At 44.5% G+C, this 20,750-nt stretch overlaps 1 protein-coding gene across 1 annotated transcript in view; it reads right to left on the bottom strand.

Moving 5' to 3' along the window:
* The window catches only part of LOC131947855 (70 kDa neurofilament protein), a 79,033-nt gene extending 60,670 nt beyond the window's left edge, over positions 1-18,363 (bottom strand). The window contains exons 1-2 of the mRNA XM_059309232.1: positions 18,321-18,363; positions 17,202-17,383 (exon numbers count right to left, since the gene is read on the bottom strand). Of these exons, the coding sequence (XP_059165215.1) occupies positions 17,202-17,381 (180 nt within the window). The 5' untranslated portion in view covers positions 17,382-17,383; positions 18,321-18,363. The remainder of the gene's footprint in view (positions 1-17,201; positions 17,384-18,320) is intronic.
* Between the last annotated feature and the right edge of the window lie 2,387 nt (positions 18,364-20,750).

A 20,750-nucleotide genomic window follows, 5' to 3' on the forward strand; every position in this document is an offset into this window, starting at 1 on the left:
ACAACAGACATGCTGTCTTTGTACAGGGGCAGGCACTAGAGACATGCTGTCACCGCCTGCTGTCTTTGTACATAGGCACTAGACAACAGACATGCTGTCTTTGTACAGGGGCAGGCACTAGACAACAGACATGCTGTCTTTGTACAGGGGCAGGCACTAGAGACATGCTGTCATCGCCTGCTGTCTTTGTACAGGGGCAGGCACTAGACAACAGACATGCTGTCTTTGTACAGGGGCAGGCACTAGAGACATGCTGTCATCGCCTGCTGTCTTTGTACATAGGCACTAAACAACAGACATGCTGTCATCGCCTGCTGTCTTTGTACAGGGGCAGGCTCTAGACAACAGACATGCTGTCTTTGTACAGGGGCAGGCACTAGAGACATGCTGTCATCGCCTGCTGTCTTTGTACATAGGCACTAAACAACAGACATGCTGTCATCGCCTGCTGTCTTTGTACAGGGGCAGGCTCTAGACAACAGACATGCTGTCTTTGTACAGGGGCAGGCACTAGAGACATGCTGTCATCGCCTGCTGTCTTTGTACATAGGCACTAAACAACAGACATGCTGTCATCGCCTGCTGTCTTTGTACAGGGGCAGGCTCTAGACAACAGACATGCTGTCTTTGTACAGGGGCAGGCACTAGAGACATGCTGTCATCGCCTGCTGTCTTTGTACATAGGCACTAAACAACAGACATGCTGTCATCGCCTGCTGTCTTTGTACAGGGGCAGGCTCTAGACAACAGACATGCTGTCTTTGTACAGGGGCAGGCACTAGAGACATGCTGTCATCGCCTGCTGTCTTTGTACATAGGCACTAAACAACAGACATGCTGTCATCGCCTGCTGTCTTTGTACAGGGGCAGGCTCTAGACAACAGACATGCTGTCTTTGTACAGGGGCAGGCACTAGAGACATGCTGTCATCGCCTGCTGTCTTTGTACATAGGCACTAAACAACAGACATGCTGTCATCGCCTGCTGTCTTTGTACAGGGGCAGGCTCTAGACAACAGACATGCTGTCTTTGTACAGGGGCAGGCACTAGAGACATGCTGTCGTCGCCTGCTGTCTTTGTACAGGGGCAGGCTCTAGACAACAGACATGCTGTCTTTGTACAGGGGCAGGCACTAGAGACATGCTGTCGTCGCCTGCTGTCTTTGTACTGGGGCAGGCACTAGACAACAGACATGCTGTCATCGCCTGCTGTCTTTGTACAGGGGCAGGCACTAGACAACAGACATGCTGTCATCGTCTGCTGTCTTTGTACAGGGGCAGGCACTAGACAACAGACATGCTGTCATCGCCTGCTGTCTTTGTACTAGGCTGTTTGGACAGCCTGACTGTACCGGCAGTAGGAGGGTCTACAGTCTGGTACAACAGTGTGATAGAGTAGTCTGGTATAACTATATGGTACAGTGGTCTAGCTATATGGTACAGTGGTCTAACTATATGGTACAGTTGTATAGCTATATGGTACAGTGGTCTAGCTATATGGTACAGTGGTCTAACTATATGGTACAGTTGTATAGGTATATGGTACAGTGGTCTAGCTATATGGTACAGTGGTCTAACTATATGGTACAGTTGTATAGCTATATGGTACAGTGGTCTAGCTATATGGTACAGTGGTCTGTACAGTGGTCTAACTATATGGTACAGTGGTCTAACTATATGGTACAGTGGTCTAGCTATATGGTACAGTGGTCTAACTATATGGTACAGTTGTATAGCTATATGGTACAGTGGTCTGTACAGTGGTCTAACTATATGGTACAGTGGTCTAACTATATGGTACAGTTGTATAGCTATATGGTACAGTGGTCTAACTATATGGTACAGTTGTATAGCTATATGGTACAGTGGTCTAACTATATGGTACAGTGGTCTGTACAGTGGTCTTACTATATGGCACAGTGGCCTAACTTTATGGCATAGTGATCTAACTATCTAGTCCAGTTGTCAGGTACAAGAGCCTAGTTACAGAACACGCAATTGCTTTAAATTGTGCTGTCACCCTTTTTCCTTGACCCCGTGCCAGCTTTGATGTGTATCTGTGATGTGTATCTATCTGTGATGAGTATCTGTGATGTCTGTCTGTGATGTGTATCTGTAAAATGTAATGTGTAGTCGAGCCTTATCTTGATCTTATACCCCCCCCCCTCACCCCAACCGCCCCGACTTGACGATTTGATGTGAATCTATTGCAGTGCTAAGTAGCTTCTTATGTTAGGCCAGAGCTACTTCCCTTAATGCCGAAAGCTATTCCTTATTTTTTTACCAGAATATTTCCACCATCGTGCAAGAATTACATCCCGTTAATGCCTAGTATTACTTTACTTTTACAACCAGAGTTCTTTCTCTTTTATATTCCCTTTTTAAATTCAGAGTTACTTCCCATTTATTTCCAGTTACTTCCCTTAAATGGAAGAAAAGAGTTCTTTTCTAATCTATATGAATTGTAACTCAGATCCCAAAACACATCACAATACACATATCATAGTATATGATTTTTGTGTATACAATTCATTTTCTATATATATATATATGTATATTAATATAAAAAATCTAAACTGTTTCAGGACATTACCCCAGTCAATAATCCACCCCGACCACCCCCTACCCCCGCCGAGGACATTTTCTTCAATCTGTGAACTGGAGTAGGACATTACTTCCCTGTCTATACTGTCTATAGACACAATAAACCTAACCGAATTCAAAAATAAAGCCCTAACCATAGTCGACAGGTGTAATAGTGCCACCTCGGGTAAATGTTGTTGGGGGGGGGGGGGGGATACGGAGAGTACTCAATTTAAAGTCATTCGTGTGGTCCATTCGTGTGGTCCAGTCATGTGGTCCAGTCGTGTGGTCCAGTCGTGTGGTCCAGTCACTTGGTCCAGTCATGTTGTAAACAGTATGATAAAACCGTTGACGGACAGTCATGTGAAACCCCTGTTTACAGGTAAACATTTTTCCGCATCACTCAAGGTTCGTGGTTTGTTTAGATTTCAACTCTCTCAGCGCGATAAACATCCAATATTATCTGCTACCTTCTCACCAACATCCAACATTATCTGCCACCTTCTCACCAACATCCAACATTATCTGCCACCCTTCTCACCAACATCCAACATTATCTGCCACCTTCTCACCAACATCCAACATTATCTGCCACCCTTCTCACCAACATCCAACATTATCTGCTACCTTCTCACCAACATCCAACATTATCTGCCACCTTCTCACCAACATCCAACATTATCTGCCACCTTTTCACCAACATCCAACATTAGCTGCTACCTTCTCACCAACATCCAACATTAGCTGCTACCTTCTCACCAACAACCACCATTATCTGCCACCTTCTCACCAACATCCAACATCATCTGTCACCTTCTCACCAACATCCGACATTATCTGCCACCTTCTCACCAACATCCAACATTATCTGCCACCTTCTCACCAACATCCAACATTATCTGTCACCTTCTCACCAACATCCAATATTATCTGCTACCTTCTCACCAACATCCAACATTATCTGCCACCTTCTCACCAACATCCAACATTATCTGCCACCTTTTCACCAACATCCAACATTAGTTGCTACCTTCTCACCAACATCCAACATTAGCTGCTACCTTCTCACCAACATCCAATATTATCTGCTACCTTCTCACCAACATCCAACATTATCTGCCACCTTCTCACCAACATCCAACATTATCTGCCACCTTCTCACCAACATCCAACATTATCTGCTACCTTCTCACCAACATCCAACATTATCTGCCACCTTCTCACCAACATCCAACATTATTTGCTACCTTCTCACCAACATCCAACATTATCTGCCACCTTCTCACCAACATCCAACATTATCTGCTACCTTCTCACCAACATCCAACATTATCTGCTACCTTCTCACCAACATCCAACATTATCTGCCACCTTCTCACCAACATCCAACATTATCTGCTACCTTCTCACCAACATCCAACTTTATCTGCCGCCTTCTCACCAACATCCAACATTATCTGCCACCTTCTCACCAACCAACATCCAACATTATCTGCCACCTCTTCACCAACCAACATCCAACATTATCTGCCACCTTCTCACCAACATAAAACATTATCTGCCACATTCTCACCAACATTATCTGCTACCTTCTCACCAACATCCAACATTATCTGCTACCTTCTAACCAACATCCAACATTATCTGCTACCTTCTCACCAACATCCAACATTATCTGCCACCTCTTCACCAACCAACATCCAACATTATCTGCCACCTTCTCACCAACATAAAACATTATCTGCTACCTTCTCACCAACATCCAACATGATCTGCTACCTTCTCACCAACATCAAACATTATCTGCCACCTTCTCACCAACATCCAACATTATCTGCCACCTTCCCACCAACATCCAACATTATCTGCTACCTTCTCACCAACATCCAACATTATCTGCCACCTTCTCACCAACATCCAACATTATCTGCCACCTTCTCACCAATATCAAACATTATCTGCCACCTTCTCACCAACATCCAACATTATCTGCCACCTTCTCACCAACATCCAACATTATCTGCTACCTTCTCACCAACATCCAACATTATCTGCCACCTTCTCACCAACATCCAACATTATCTGCCACCTTCTCACCAATATCAAACATTATCTGCCACCTTCTCACCAACATCCAACATTATCTGCCACCTTCTCACCAACATCAAACATTATCTGCTACCTTCTCACCAACATCCAACATTATCTGCTACCTTCTCACCAACATCAAACATTATCTGCCACCTTCTCACCAACATCCAACATTATCTGCCACCTTCCCACCAACATCCAACATAATCTGCTACCTTCTCACCAACATCCAACATTATCTGCCACCTTCTCACCAACATCCAACATTATCTGCCACCTTCTCACCAATATCAAACATTATCTGCTACCTTCTCACCAACATCCAACATTATCTGCTACCTTCTCACCAACATCCAACATTATCTGCTACCTTCTCACCAACATCCAACATTATCTGCCACCTTCTCACCAACATCCAACATTATCTGCTACCTTCTCACCAACATCCAACTTTATCTGCCGCCTTCTCACCAACATCCAACATTATCTGCCACCTTCTCACCAACCAACATCCAACATTATCTGCCACCTCTTCACCAACCAACATCCAACATTATCTGCCACCTTCTCACCAACATAAAACATTATCTGCCACATTCTCACCAACATTATCTGCTACCTTCTCACCAACATCCAACATTATCTGCTACCTTCTAACCAACATCCAACATTTTCTGCTACCTTCTCACCAACATCCAACATTATCTGCCACCTCTTCACCAACCAACATCCAACATTATCTGCCACCTTCTCACCAACATAAAACATTATCTGCCACATTCTCACCAACATTATCTGCTACTTTCTCACCAACATCCAACATTATCTGCTACCTTCTCACCAACATCCAACATTATCTGCTACCTTCTCACCAACATTCAACATTATCTGCCACATTCTCACCAACGTTATCTTCTAACTTCTCACCAACATCCAACATTATCTGCTACCTTCTCACCAACATCCAACATTATCTGCCACCTTCTCACCAACATCCAACATTATCTGCTACCTTCTCACCAACATCCAACATTATCTGCTACCTTCTCACCAACATCAAACATTATCTGCCACCTTCTCACCAACATCCAACATTATCTGCCACCTTCCCACCAACATCCAACATTATCTGCTACCTTCTCACCAACATCCAACATTATCTGCCACCTTCTCACCAACATCCAACATTATCTGCCACCTTCTCACCAACATCCAACATTATCTGCCACCTTCTCACCAACATCAAACATTATCTGCTACCTTCTCACCAACATCCAACATTATCTGCTACCTTCTCACCAACATCAAACATTATCTGCCACCTTCTCACCAACATCCAACATTATCTGCCACCTTCCCACCAACATCCAACATAATCTGCTACCTTCTCACCAACATCCAACATTATCTGCCACCTTCTCACCAACATCCAACATTATCTGCCACCTTCTCACCAATATCAAACATTATCTGCTACCTTCTCACCAACATCCAACATTATCTGCTACCTTCTCACCAACATCCAACATTATCTGCTACCTTCTCACCAACATCCAACATTATCTGCCACCTTCTCACCAACATCCAACATTATCTGCTACCTTCTCACCAACATCCAACTTTATCTGCCGCCTTCTCACCAACATCCAACATTATCTGCCACCTTCTCACCAACCAACATCCAACATTATCTGCCACCTCTTCACCAACCAACATCCAACATTATCTGCCACCTTCTCACCAACATAAAACATTATCTGCCACATTCTCACCAACATTATCTGCTACCTTCTCACCAACATCCAACATTATCTGCTACCTTCTAACCAACATCCAACATTTTCTGCTACCTTCTCACCAACATCCAACATTATCTGCCACCTCTTCACCAACCAACATCCAACATTATCTGCCACCTTCTCACCAACATAAAACATTATCTGCCACATTCTCACCAACATTATCTGCTACTTTCTCACCAACATCCAACATTATCTGCTACCTTCTCACCAACATCCAACATTATCTGCTACCTTCTCACCAACATTCAACATTATCTGCCACATTCTCACCAACGTTATCTTCTAACTTCTCACCAACATCCAACATTATCTGCTACCTTCTCACCAACATCCAACATTATCTGCCACCTTCTCACCAACATCCAACATTATCTGCTACCTTCTCACCAACATCCAACATTATCTGCTACCTTCTCACCAACATCAAACATTATCTGCCACCTTCTCACCAACATCCAACATTATCTGCCACCTTCCCACCAACATCCAACATTATCTGCTACCTTCTCACCAACATCCAACATTATCTGCCACCTTCTCACCAACATCCAACATTATCTGCCACCTTCACACCAATATCAAACATTATCTGCCACCTTCTCACCAACATCCAACATTATCTGCCACCTTCTCACCAACATCCAACATTATCTGCTACCTTCTCACCAACATCCAACATTATCTGCTACCTTCTCACCAACATCCAACATTATCTGCTACCTTCTCACCAACATCCAACATTATCTACCACCTTTTCACCAACATCCAACATTATCTGCCCCCTTCTCACAAACATCCAACATTATCTGCTACCTTCTCACCAACATCCAACATTATCTGCCAACTTCTTACCACCAACATCCAACATTATCTGCCACCTTCTCACCAACATCCAACATTATCTGCTACCTTCTCACCAACATCCAACATTATCTGCCACCTTCTCACCAACATCCAACATTATCTGCCACCTTCTCACCAACATCCAACATTATCTGCCACCTTCTCACCAACATCCAACATTATCTGCTACCTTCTCACCAACATCCAACATTATCTGCTACCTTCTCACCAACATCAAACATTATCTGCCACCTTCTCACCAACATCCAACATTATCTGCCACCTTCCCACCAACATCCAACATAATCTGCTACCTTCTCACCAACATCCAACATTATCTGCCACCTTCTCACCAACATCCAACATTATCTGCCACCTTCTCACCAATATCAAACATTATCTGCTACCTTCTCACCAACATCCAACATTATCTGCCACCTTCTCACCAACATCCAACATTATCTGCTACCTTCTCACCAACATCCAACATTATCTGCTACCTTCTCACCAACATCCAACATTATCTGCTACCTTCTCACCAACATCCAACATTATCTACCACCTTTTCACCAACATCCAACATTATCTGCCCCCTTCTCACAAACATCCAACATTATCTGCTACCTTCTCACCAACATCCAACATTATCTGCTACCTTCTCACCAACATCCAACATTATCTACCACCTTTTCACCAACATCCAACATTATCTGCCACCTTCTCACCAATATCAAACATTATCTGCTACCTTCTCACCAACATCCAACATTATCTGCCACCTTCTCACCAACATCCAACATTATCTGCTACCTTCTCACCAACATCCAACATTATCTGCTACCTTCTCACCAACATCCAACATTATCTGCTACCTTCTCACCAACATCCAACATTATCTACCACCTTTTCACCAACATCCAACATTATCTGCCCCCTTCTCACAAACATCCAACATTATCTGCTACCTTCTCACCAACATCCAACATTATCTGCTACCTTCTCACCAACATTCAACATTATCTGCCACATTCTCACCAACATTATCTTCTAACTTCTCACCAACATCCAACATTATCTGCTACCTTCTCACCAACATCCAACATTATCTGCCACCTTCTCACCAACATCCAACATTATCTGCTACCTTCTCACCAACATCCAACATTATCTGCTACCTTCTCACCAACATCAAACATTATCTGCCACCTTCTCACCAACATCCAACATTATCTGCCACCTTCCCACCAACATCCAACATTATCTGCTACCTTCTCACCAACATCCAACATTATCTGCCACCTTCTCACCAACATCCAACATTATCTGCCACCTTCTCACCAATATCAAACATTATCTGCCACCTTCTCACCAACATCCAACATTATCTGCCACCTTCTCACCAACATCCAACATTATCTGCTACCTTCTCACCGACATCCAACATTATCTGCTACCTTCTCACCAACATCCAACATTATCTGCTACCTTCTCACCAACATCCAACATTATCTACCACCTTTTCACCAACATCCAACATTATCTGCCCCCTTCTCACAAACATCCAACATTATCTGCTACCTTCTCACCAACATCCAACATTATCTGCCAACTTCTCACCACCAACATCCAACATTATCTGCCACCTTCTCACCAACATCCAACATTATCTGCTACCTTCTCACCAACATCCAACATTATCTGCCACCTTCTCACCAACATCCAACATTATCTGCCACCTTCTCACCAACATCCAACATTATCTGCCACCTTCTCACCAACATCCAACATTATCTGCTACCTTCTCACCAACATCCAACATTATCTGCTACCTTCTCACCAACATCAAACATTATCTGCCACCTTCTCACCAACATCCAACATTATCTGCCACCTTCCCACCAACATCCAACATAATCTGCTACCTTCTCACCAACATCCAACATTATCTGCCACCTTCTCACCAACATCCAACATTATCTGCCACCTTCTCACCAATATCAAACATTATCTGCTACCTTCTCACCAACATCCAACATTATCTGCTACCTTCTCACCAACATCCAACATTATCTGCTACCTTCTCACCAACATCCAACATTATCTGCCACCTTCTCACCAACATCCAACATTATCTGCTACCTTCTCACCAACATCCAACTTTATCTGCCGCCTTCTCACCAACATCCAACATTATCTGCCACCTTCTCACCAACCAACATCCAACATTATCTGCCACCTCTTCACCAACCAACATCCAACATTATCTGCCACCTTCTCACCAACATAAAACATTATCTGCCACATTCTCACCAACATTATCTGCTACCTTCTCACCAACATCCAACATTATCTGCTACCTTCTAACCAACATCCAACATTTTCTGCTACCTTCTCACCAACATCCAACATTATCTGCCACCTCTTCACCAACCAACATCCAACATTATCTGCCACCTTCTCACCAACATAAAACATTATCTGCCACATTCTCACCAACATTATCTGCTACTTTCTCACCAACATCCAACATTGTCTGCTACCTTCTCACCAACATCCAACATTATCTGCTACCTTCTCACCAACATTCAACATTATCTGCCACATTCTCACCAACGTTATCTTCTAACTTCTCACCAACATCCAACATTATCTGCTACCTTCTCACCAACATCCAACATTATCTGCCACCTTCTCACCAACATCCAACATTATCTGCTACCTTCTCACCAACATCCAACATTATCTGCTACCTTCTCACCAACATCAAACATTATCTGCCACCTTCTCACCAACATCCAACATTATCTGCCACCTTCCCACCAACATCCAACATTATCTGCTACCTTCTCACCAACATCCAACATTATCTGCCACCTTCTCACCAACATCCAACATTATCTGCCACCTTCACACCAATATCAAACATTATCTGCCACCTTCTCACCAACATCCAACATTATCTGCCACCTTCTCACCAACATCCAACATTATCTGCTACCTTCTCACCAACATCCAACATTATCTGCTACCTTCTCACCAACATCCAACATTATCTGCTACCTTCTCACCAACATCCAACATTATCTACCACCTTTTCACCAACATCCAACATTATCTGCCCCCTTCTCACAAACATCCAACATTATCTGCTACCTTCTCACCAACATCCAACATTATCTGCCAACTTCTTACCACCAACATCCAACATTATCTGCCACCTTCTCACCAACATCCAACATTATCTGCTACCTTCTCACCAACATCCAACATTATCTGCCACCTTCTCACCAACATCCAACATTATCTGCCACCTTCTCACCAACATCCAACATTATCTGCCACCTTCTCACCAACATCCAACATTATCTGCTACCTTCTCACCAACATCCAACATTATCTGCTACCTTCTCACCAACATCAAACATTATCTGCCACCTTCTCACCAACATCCAACATTATCTGCCACCTTCCCACCAACATCCAACATAATCTGCTACCTTCTCACCAACATCCAACATTATCTGCCACCTTCTCACCAACATCCAACATTATCTGCCACCTTCTCACCAATATCAAACATTATCTGCTACCTTCTCACCAACATCCAACATTATCTGCCACCTTCTCACCAACATCCAACATTATCTGCTACCTTCTCACCAACATCCAACATTATCTGCTACCTTCTCACCAACATCCAACATTATCTGCTACCTTCTCACCAACATCCAACATTATCTACCACCTTTTCACCAACATCCAACATTATCTGCCCCCTTCTCACAAACATCCAACATTATCTGCTACCTTCTCACCAACATCCAACATTATCTGCTACCTTCTCACCAACATCCAACATTATCTACCACCTTTTCACCAACATCCAACATTATCTGCCACCTTCTCACCAATATCAAACATTATCTGCTACCTTCTCACCAACATCCAACATTATCTGCCACCTTCTCACCAACATCCAACATTATCTGCTACCTTCTCACCAACATCCAACATTATCTGCTACCTTCTCACCAACATCCAACATTATCTGCTACCTTCTCACCAACATCCAACATTATCTACCACCTTTTCACCAACATCCAACATTATCTGCCCCCTTCTCACAAACATCCAACATTATCTGCTACCTTCTCACCAACATCCAACATTATCTGCTACCTTCTCACCAACATTCAACATTATCTGCCACATTCTCACCAACATTATCTTCTAACTTCTCACCAACATCCAACATTATCTGCTACCTTCTCACCAACATCCAACATTATCTGCCACCTTCTCACCAACATCCAACATTATCTGCTACCTTCTCACCAACATCCAACATTATCTGCTACCTTCTCACCAACATCAAACATTATCTGCCACCTTCTCACCAACATCCAACATTATCTGCCACCTTCCCACCAACATCCAACATTATCTGCTACCTTCTCACCAACATCCAACATTATCTGCCACCTTCTCACCAACATCCAACATTATCTGCCACCTTCTCACCAATATCAAACATTATCTGCCACCTTCTCACCAACATCCAACATTATCTGCCACCTTCTCACCAACATCCAACATTATCTGCTACCTTCTCACCGACATCCAACATTATCTGCTACCTTCTCACCAACATCCAACATTATCTGCTACCTTCTCACCAACATCCAACATTATCTACCACCTTTTCACCAACATCCAACATTATCTGCCCCCTTCTCACAAACATCCAACATTATCTGCTACCTTCTCACCAACATCCAACATTATCTGCCAACTTCTCACCACCAACATCCAACATTATCTGCCACCTTCTCACCAACATCCAACATTATCTGCTACCTTCTCACCAACATCCAACATTATCTGCCACCTTCTCACCAACATCCAACATTATCTGCCACCTTCTCACCAACATCCAACATTATCTGCCACCTTCTCACCAACATCCAACATTATCTGCTACCTTCTCACCAACATCCAACATTATCTGCTACCTTCTCACCAACATCAAACATTATCTGCCACCTTCTCACCAACATCCAACATTATCTGCCACCTTCCCACCAACATCCAACATAATCTGCTACCTTCTCACCAACATCCAACATTATCTGCCACCTTCTCACCAACATCCAACATTATCTGCCACCTTCTCACCAATATCAAACATTATCTGCTACCTTCTCACCAACATCCAACATTATCTGCCACCTTCTCACCAACATCCAACATTATCTGCTACCTTCTCACCAACATCCAACATTATCTGCTACCTTCTCACCAACATCCAACATTATCTGCTACCTTCTCACCAACATCCAACATTATCTACCACCTTTTCACCAACATCCAACATTATCTGCCCCCTTCTCACAAACATCCAACATTATCTGCTACCTTCTCACCAACATCCAACATTATCTGCTACCTTCTCACCAACATCCAACATTATCTACCACCTTTTCACCAACATCCAACATTATCTGCCACCTTCTCACCAATATCAAACATTATCTGCTACCTTCTCACCAACATCCAATATTATCTTCCACCTTCTCACCAACATCCAACATTATCTGCTACCTTCTCACCAACATCCAACATTATCTGCTACCTTCTCACCAACATCCAACATTATCTGCTACCTTCTCACCAACATCCAACATTATCTACCACCTTTTCACCAACATCCAACATTATCTGCCCCCTTCTCACAAACATCCAACATTATCTGCTACCTTCTCACCAACATCCAACATTATCTGCCAACTTCTCACCACCAACATCCAACATTATCTGCCACCTTCTCACCAACATCCAACATTATCTGCTACCTTCTCACCAACATCCAACATTATCTGCCACCTTCTCACCAACATCCAACATTTTCTGCCACCTTCTCACCAACATCCAACATTATCTGCCACCTTCTCACCCACATCCAACATTATCTCCTCAGATTACTAACTCTGTTGTCAAAGATGGGCATGGGAAAACAATTCTCCCCTCCCCCTCCCCCCTCCCCTCCCCCTCCCCAAGATCGTATGGAGCACGGCGGACCGAGTCCCCCCCCTCTCCTATGTAACCAAACACCTCGGAATTCTGGAACTGATGGGGACAGGTCAGCCCGACCCCGACGGTCGGGGAAATGGAGTGGCCGTAATAGGTGCGTCACGCTGATAAGGACGGCGGGGCAAATTTAGTGGCGCTGGAAGGTCAAGGTGGGAAGGTCACCGGGATGTCAGGTCAAGGTGAGATTAAAAAGGTCAAGATCGTGAAACGAAGGTCAAGGTTAATGGAATGTGAAGAGCGATCAAGGTCGTGCGATCAAGGTCGTGCGATCAAGGTCGATGTAGTGTGATATAAGGTCAGAGGTGTCTCAGGAAAGGGCATGTGCATTGAGGAAAGGGTCACGGTTGTTCGGTGAAGGTCAAGGCGACTTAGGTAATGAAGTAAAAATATAATTGAAGTAATTACAAAGTTTGTTTAACGATCAGCTTTGACAGAGGCCCAATGGGCCTATTATTCCACACAGTGTTTCTTCCAAATTTTTTTCTCCGGGTGGGGGGGGGGCACTTGAAATTTTCGGGAGGGGCGGACTAAAAGTATATATCTTCTATATAAATTCGGAGCCCCCCCGAAGAGACGCCTGGAAGAAACTCTGATTCCACACCTAAGTGTTTAAGTTTGGGTGGGAGATTATGTCACACTTAAGTATTAAAATAAAACCAGCGTGGTTTAATCACTGGATGAACTCTAAATTAATTAGATCAAGGCCGCCGAATTCCTGCAACCATTTTTATTGCAGACGGCAACATACGATTTTTAGCGTGTTAATGCGGGGTTCTAGACACGACACCTGACACGGTGCTAGACTTCCGGACACGACACCTGACACGGTGCTAGACTTCCGGACACGACACCTGACACGGTGCCAGACTTCCGGACACGACACCTGACACGGTGCTAGACTTCCGGACACGACACCTGACACGGTGCTAGACTTCCGGACACGACACACATTCAACTAATCCCACGACACATCTGACACGCCACTTGACTTCCGGACACGACACACATAAAATGGCGCATGTCTTCCGAACTTCCCCTCACACTTATGAAAAAAAAGAATCGATGTAGTCACCATTTCCGTTTGTGAGAATTTAAATTTGAAATTTGACCAACTTTACTCTCACAGTTTCCGGCGTCAGGGGACTGGGTTTAAATAATTCAACTTTGTACTCTTCTCTTTCTTCTGTCGCAAAAATACCAATTGTCATAACATTTCTGTCGAGTAGATGGGGTGGGGGGGGGGGGGGGGGGGGGGGGCAGGGCTGGCTCTGTCCATGTGGTCCGGGAAATGTAATCAGGTTAATCTGTGGTCAGTTAATCTTTATCACACTCAAGGTGGCTCGTGCAGTGTTTCTTCCAGGCATCTCGCCCCCCCCCCGAAGAAAGTCTACCCCCCCCCCTCGAACGAAATGGAATTTATATAGAAAACATACTTTTACCAGTGTCCGCCCCTCCCCGGAAAATGTCCCCCCCCAGGAGAAAAAAAAGTCTGGAAGAAACACTGGGCTCGTGGTGGATACTTTGAGAACTTTTTTATATTTGCCCATAACCAGACTTGTTCAATATTTTGAGAACCTTTAACGTTGATTACTACTAAACCAGTTCGATACTTTGAGAACTTTTTTATATTTGACCATCACCAGACTAGCTCGATATTTTGAGAACCCTTGACATCGATTACCACTAGACCAGTTCGATACTTTGAGAACCTTTGATATTTGACCATAACCAGACTAGTTCGATATTTTGAGAACCCTTGACATCGATTACCACTAGACTAGTTCGATACTTTGTGGCCCTTTGATATTTGACCATAACCAGACTAGCTCGATATTATGAGAACCCTTGACATCGATTACCACTAGACCAGTTCGATACTTTGAGACCCCCTAAAGTTAAACAAGCCCTAGGCCTTTGGGAACAGAACAGTTTAAAGCTCCAGTAATTCCCCTCCCCCACACACCCCACCCCTCGATGTACTGTCGATATTTGGCAACGATATTGCAGCCTGCCCGTCCCCCAAACCTGGTCCCTGTAAGCTCCCCCAGGCGCGTGTGTCCCCTCCCCGGGCCACGTGCGACCCCTCCCCAGTCTGGAAATATTTCGGTTAATTTTGAGCTGAGAGCGTGGGGGTGGTGGGTGGGGACTGGCTCCCCCTGTAAAACTCTGGCAAGACTTTACAAAGGGAGATTATCAACGTTGGCTAAAAAAGTGAGTTATCGACCATTTTTTTCGTGAGTTATCTACCATTTTGTGGTGAGTTATCTACCATTTTGTGTAGGTAATAATGTACCAGACAAGCAACCGGCGCCTGCTTCGCTGAGAATAAAATGATTGCAGAAATGTGTCCGTATATTCTCCATGGGCCGGCCATAAATGAGATGTGTCAGCCACAGTTTCCACTGATGAGTAATGGCCAACACATCGCCGACACGTTTCTAGCACCAGCTACACATATCATGACTAGTTCTGTCACCAAAGAAACATGACGCGTGTACCAGTGGACGAGCTAGGTACCCAAAAAGAGCTGAGTTGACTCGAGCTAGGTACCAAAAGAGCTGATCACACTCGAGAAAGGTACTAAACAGTGCTGAGTGGACGAACTAGGTACCCATTATTGCTGAATGAACTCGAGTTTAGTACCCAACAGAGCTGATTGGACTAAAGCTAGGTGCCTACCAGTGATGTACTAAAAAATCAACCCGGTCTGAGCTATACAGCAGTGCTGTACTGTACTACTACACCACACACACCAACAAGGTGCACAATAAAACAGCCAAGCTCTGCTGCACCTATTCAAGGGACGGCGTGGTCGGATGGGAGAGCTCATGACTTCTAAAGTCCTGAGTTCGGACCCCGGGCAATTAGGTTCATTAGTTGGGGGACTGCAAACCATCTAGGAAAGAAAATTCCAAAATCAAACAACTGTAGCTCTTGAGCGGACAAATACGAGGGCTGAATACTGAGTCAACATGTTTGGCGCATTACATGCTGATACTCAATACTTTATTGTGTTGGAGGAAATACCCTTCAAAATTATACAATTAATATCGAAGAAGTATAAGACAATGTCTGTTGAGTATTTCTTTTCTATTTTCTATTTGAGCAAGCGCAATCAGATAACGTGGTACCTAAAAACATGGCGATAGAAGAAAATCTCCTCCAAGACCAAATTCAGACTTTTCAAAAGTAGCATCCTACTGTGTGGCAGCGAATGCTGGGAAGCAACAACCGCCATCAACAGATCACTGGACTCTTTCTAACCTAAGTTCTTGGGAGGGATAACAGGCATCCACTGGCTCAACACCATCTCCAATTATAGATTACTAGGAGAAATGCAAATGGAAACAGTTTCCAATATAATCGAATAAAGAAGATGGGACACGTTTTAAGAATGAATGCTGATGGCACCACGGGACTGGCGCTTAAATGGACGCCTTGGGAAAAAAAAAAACAACATGGAAGGCAAAGGGAGACGTGGAGGCGCACAGCAGAAAGGCAACGGACAAAGGCAGGACTATGTTGGGGACTGCCCAAAAATTTGGGACCTCCAAGGATGGGAAGATCTTTCTGTGGCGGTCCCATACGTCTTGGGCACACAAGGGAAAAAGATGATGAGTACCTACAACCTGCACCTTAAGCCACCCACACTCATAGAATTTGGCATTCTGTCTAGCTGCGTGTACACGCCTCAACCCCTCACACATTACAACACACCACTGCTCACTCACACATTACAACACACCACTGCTCACCCACACCCTCCACGCGCACATGCACGCGCGCAACTCACCCTCAGCTGATCCAGCTCGGCGATCAACTTCCGGTTCTGAGCCTCCAGAAAGCGAACCTTCTCGATGTAGTTGGCGAACCTCTCGTTGAGGTGCTGCATGTCTTTCTTCTCCTTCTCGCGCGTGTTCTTCACGGTACTCACCCCCGTGTGGGACACGTTGCCGAACCCCACGGGGAGCATGCCTGAAAAACGGCCATCTGTTGCAGGTTACAGGTCTTGTAGCTGGGTTAGTAGGTGGTTAGGTGGTTAGGTGGGGAGTCTTACGGTAGGGGTGTTAGTGTAGGGGTGTTAGTGTAGGCAGTGGAGTATTACGGTAGGGGTGTTAGTGTTGCAGGTTACAGGTCTTGTTGCTGGGTTAGTAGGTGGTTAGGTGGGGAGTCTTACGGTAGGGGTGTTAGTGTAGGGGTGTTGGTGAAGGGGTGTTAGTGTAGAGGTGTTAGTGTAGGCAGTGGAGTATTACGGTAGGGTTGTTAGTGTAGGCAGTTAGTGGAGTCTTAATGTAGGGTGTTACGTTAGAAATGTTAGAATTATAGGTAGGTTATAGAAGAAGGTTATGATAGGAGTGTTGTAATAGGAATGTTACAGTAGGAATGTTAAAATAGAAATGTTAGCGAGGTTTCTTGCTATAATAATGTTGAAAATTCTACTAAAAAGGGTAGAGCAAAGAATTGTAAACAAGAAGTCTAGTTAGTCTTGAAAAAGTTACATCCTCAAAACTAGAAGTTAGTCATTAGTATTGATGAGTTAGTGTGTTAACAGTTATATCTTTTAAACTGTGTAGTTATTGTTACAAATATTACAGTTTTAATTTGTTAACGTTAGTATTTAACTGTTACAAATGTTTAACACTACACATTCATTAAGTTAGTGGCGTCACAGTTCCGCCACACTTCCTCCAACCACTCACCACAAATCATCCACCATCAATATTATACGTATTCACCACCCACCACCCATTCAACAGCCAACAACCATCCCCCACCATCCACTTTAAACTAAGCAACCCCCATCCACTAAGCATACCCCACACCTCCACTACCTATCCACCCATCCACCTCACCATCACACCTGCCCCACCACATTCCACCCCGCCCCCACCCCTCCCCCACCCCACATTACCTGAGGTGATCTCCACTGTCCACTTGTAACTCCCCCCATGATGACTCCCACCCCTCCCCCACCCCTCCCCCACCCCTCCCCCACCCCTCCCCCACCCCTCCCCCACCCCTCCCCCACCCCTCCCCCACCCCTCTCACACCCCTCACCCCACCCTCCCCCACCCCCAAATTACCTGATGTGATCTCCACTGTCCACTTGTAACTCCCCCCATGATGACTCCCACCCCTCCCCCACCCCTCCCCCACCCCTCTCACACCCCTCCCCCACCCCTCCCCCACCCCAATTACCTGAGGTGATCTCCACCGTCCTCTTGTAGCTCCCCCCATGATGACTCCCACCCCTCCCCCACCCCACCACCCACCCCACCCCACCCCTCCCCCACCCCTCCCCCACCCCAATTACCTGAGGTGATCTCCACCGTCCTCTTGTAGCTCCCCCCATGATGACCCCCACCTCCCACGACACTGGACAGGCTGGTGTGGCCCACATTAGAGGTGCGGGGGTGGATGGACGACTTGTAGTAGAAGTCATCTCCCCCCTCGCTCCCTCCCCCCACACTCGAGGTGGAGCTGGTGGTGATGACGGTACGTTTCTCGAGGGTGGACTGTGACGTCATGGCGCTTGGTCAACTCTACAGAGAAGATAAATGAAAACAGTGTTAAATAAATAAAGGGAAATAACTGGATAAATTGTTGGCATTTTAATTAAGTGAGTTATTTACCTTTGGTTAAACATTTATTCTGAGTCTCCTTCTAAACAACACATATTTTAAAACTATTCACTATACTAATAGTTTAATGTTAGGATTCAATATTAATAATTCTAGCGGAAAGCTAAAGATATTTATGGGTAACTACATCAACGAAAATCCATCCCATCTATCTTGGGTACGAATGGGAAAAAAAGATAACGAATTTACGAGGCAGAATAAGAAATGCCATCTATAATAGGGTGAAAGGGCCTCGTATGCACATTGATGATGATTATGATTCTGATCAATTATATTAATTAGGGGGTATCAAAAGTATTTTGACGTTTAATTAAGTTGCTTCACATTATTTTCGATGTTTTGAAACAGATACTGCAGAGTTCTTATTATGTGAATGATGATACTTTTATCACGTCAGTTGGGAGGATGATGTGTTGGGTATTGATGTGTGGGAGGCTAGTGTGTGAGACGACTACTTTGTGGCACTTGAAATTTTCGGGGGGGTTGGGGTGGGTGGGTGGGAGAGGGTAGGACACTGGTAAAAATATATATTTTCAATATAAATTTTTATTTCGTTGGGGGGGGGGGGCGGGATAAGTTCCCACGCCGAAGAGATGCCTGGAAGAAACTCTGTGTGTGAGGTTGATGTGTAGGAGGTTGTTGTGTGGGAGATTCATGTGTTGGGTGCTGATGTATGAAAAGACTGATGTGTTGGAGATTGACGTGTGGGTGTGTGTGTGAGAAGTCTACTGTTTGGGAGTCTAATGTGTGGGACGACTTATATGTGTGAAGCTGATGTGTGGGAGACTGATGTGTGGGAGACTGATGTGCGGAATGACTTATATTTGATGTGTGGGACGAATTATATGTGTGAAGCTGATGTGTGAGGCAGTCATAAAAAGAGATGGAGACTGTTTAAACACCATGGCGGTAGAGCACACAATTTATCACCATCGCTGGTGCAGGCATTAGAAAATCACCCCCCGCCCATCCCCCCCCCCCCCAACGTATGTCGTCAAAGCCGGACCCCATTGATCATCCGGCAACAAGTCTGTCCATGACCACGATCACGTGACTACGATCACGTGACCGCCGCTCCAAGAATGTCGGCTCGGACTGGTAAAACCCGCCGAGTCACGTGACTCCCGTGTTTGTCCTGTTCTACAGCGTAGACGTCACGCGGGAAAAAAAAAAAACCTGATGTCTATTTGCACGGCGACACTTCACCTTATTGCCGACTGGCTAGATCCACACCTCGATAGTGAGGACTGGGCCGCAGTTAATTACTAGCTAAAGAACTTGGAAGATTTGACCTTATATAGCAATGCGTTACTTTGTTTTTGGGAGTTTCTAATTATAGAACGTCGTGCCAGTGTTAAAATGGTTCAACAATGTGAATGTAGGTAGTGGTTTGGTGGGTTGAGTGGTTTTAGGTTAGGGTTTAATTTAATTAAACGCAGTCTAAACGTAAGCTGGTTTGGGTTAGTGGTGCGCAATATGCGGCTCCTAGTGGTCGGAAAATACGGCTCCAGAACCGTTTACAGCTCTTGGTATGAGAATTGTGGCTCCTTTCATTAGACTACGGCTCAGAGATGATTTTTATAAAAATAATACACGTATAAATGAAGGCTATAAAAGTAACGAACCATACAACAATTTAATTCTATATAGAATATTCTATTTTAGAAGAAATAATTTCATAAATCGGTCATAAATTTCAA

Source organism: Physella acuta, unplaced genomic scaffold (genome assembly GCF_028476545.2).
Source record: "Physella acuta isolate Inbredline_101_S28 unplaced genomic scaffold, ASM2847654v3 ptg000609l, whole genome shotgun sequence".
Taxonomy (NCBI): domain Eukaryota; kingdom Metazoa; phylum Mollusca; class Gastropoda; family Physidae; genus Physella; species Physella acuta.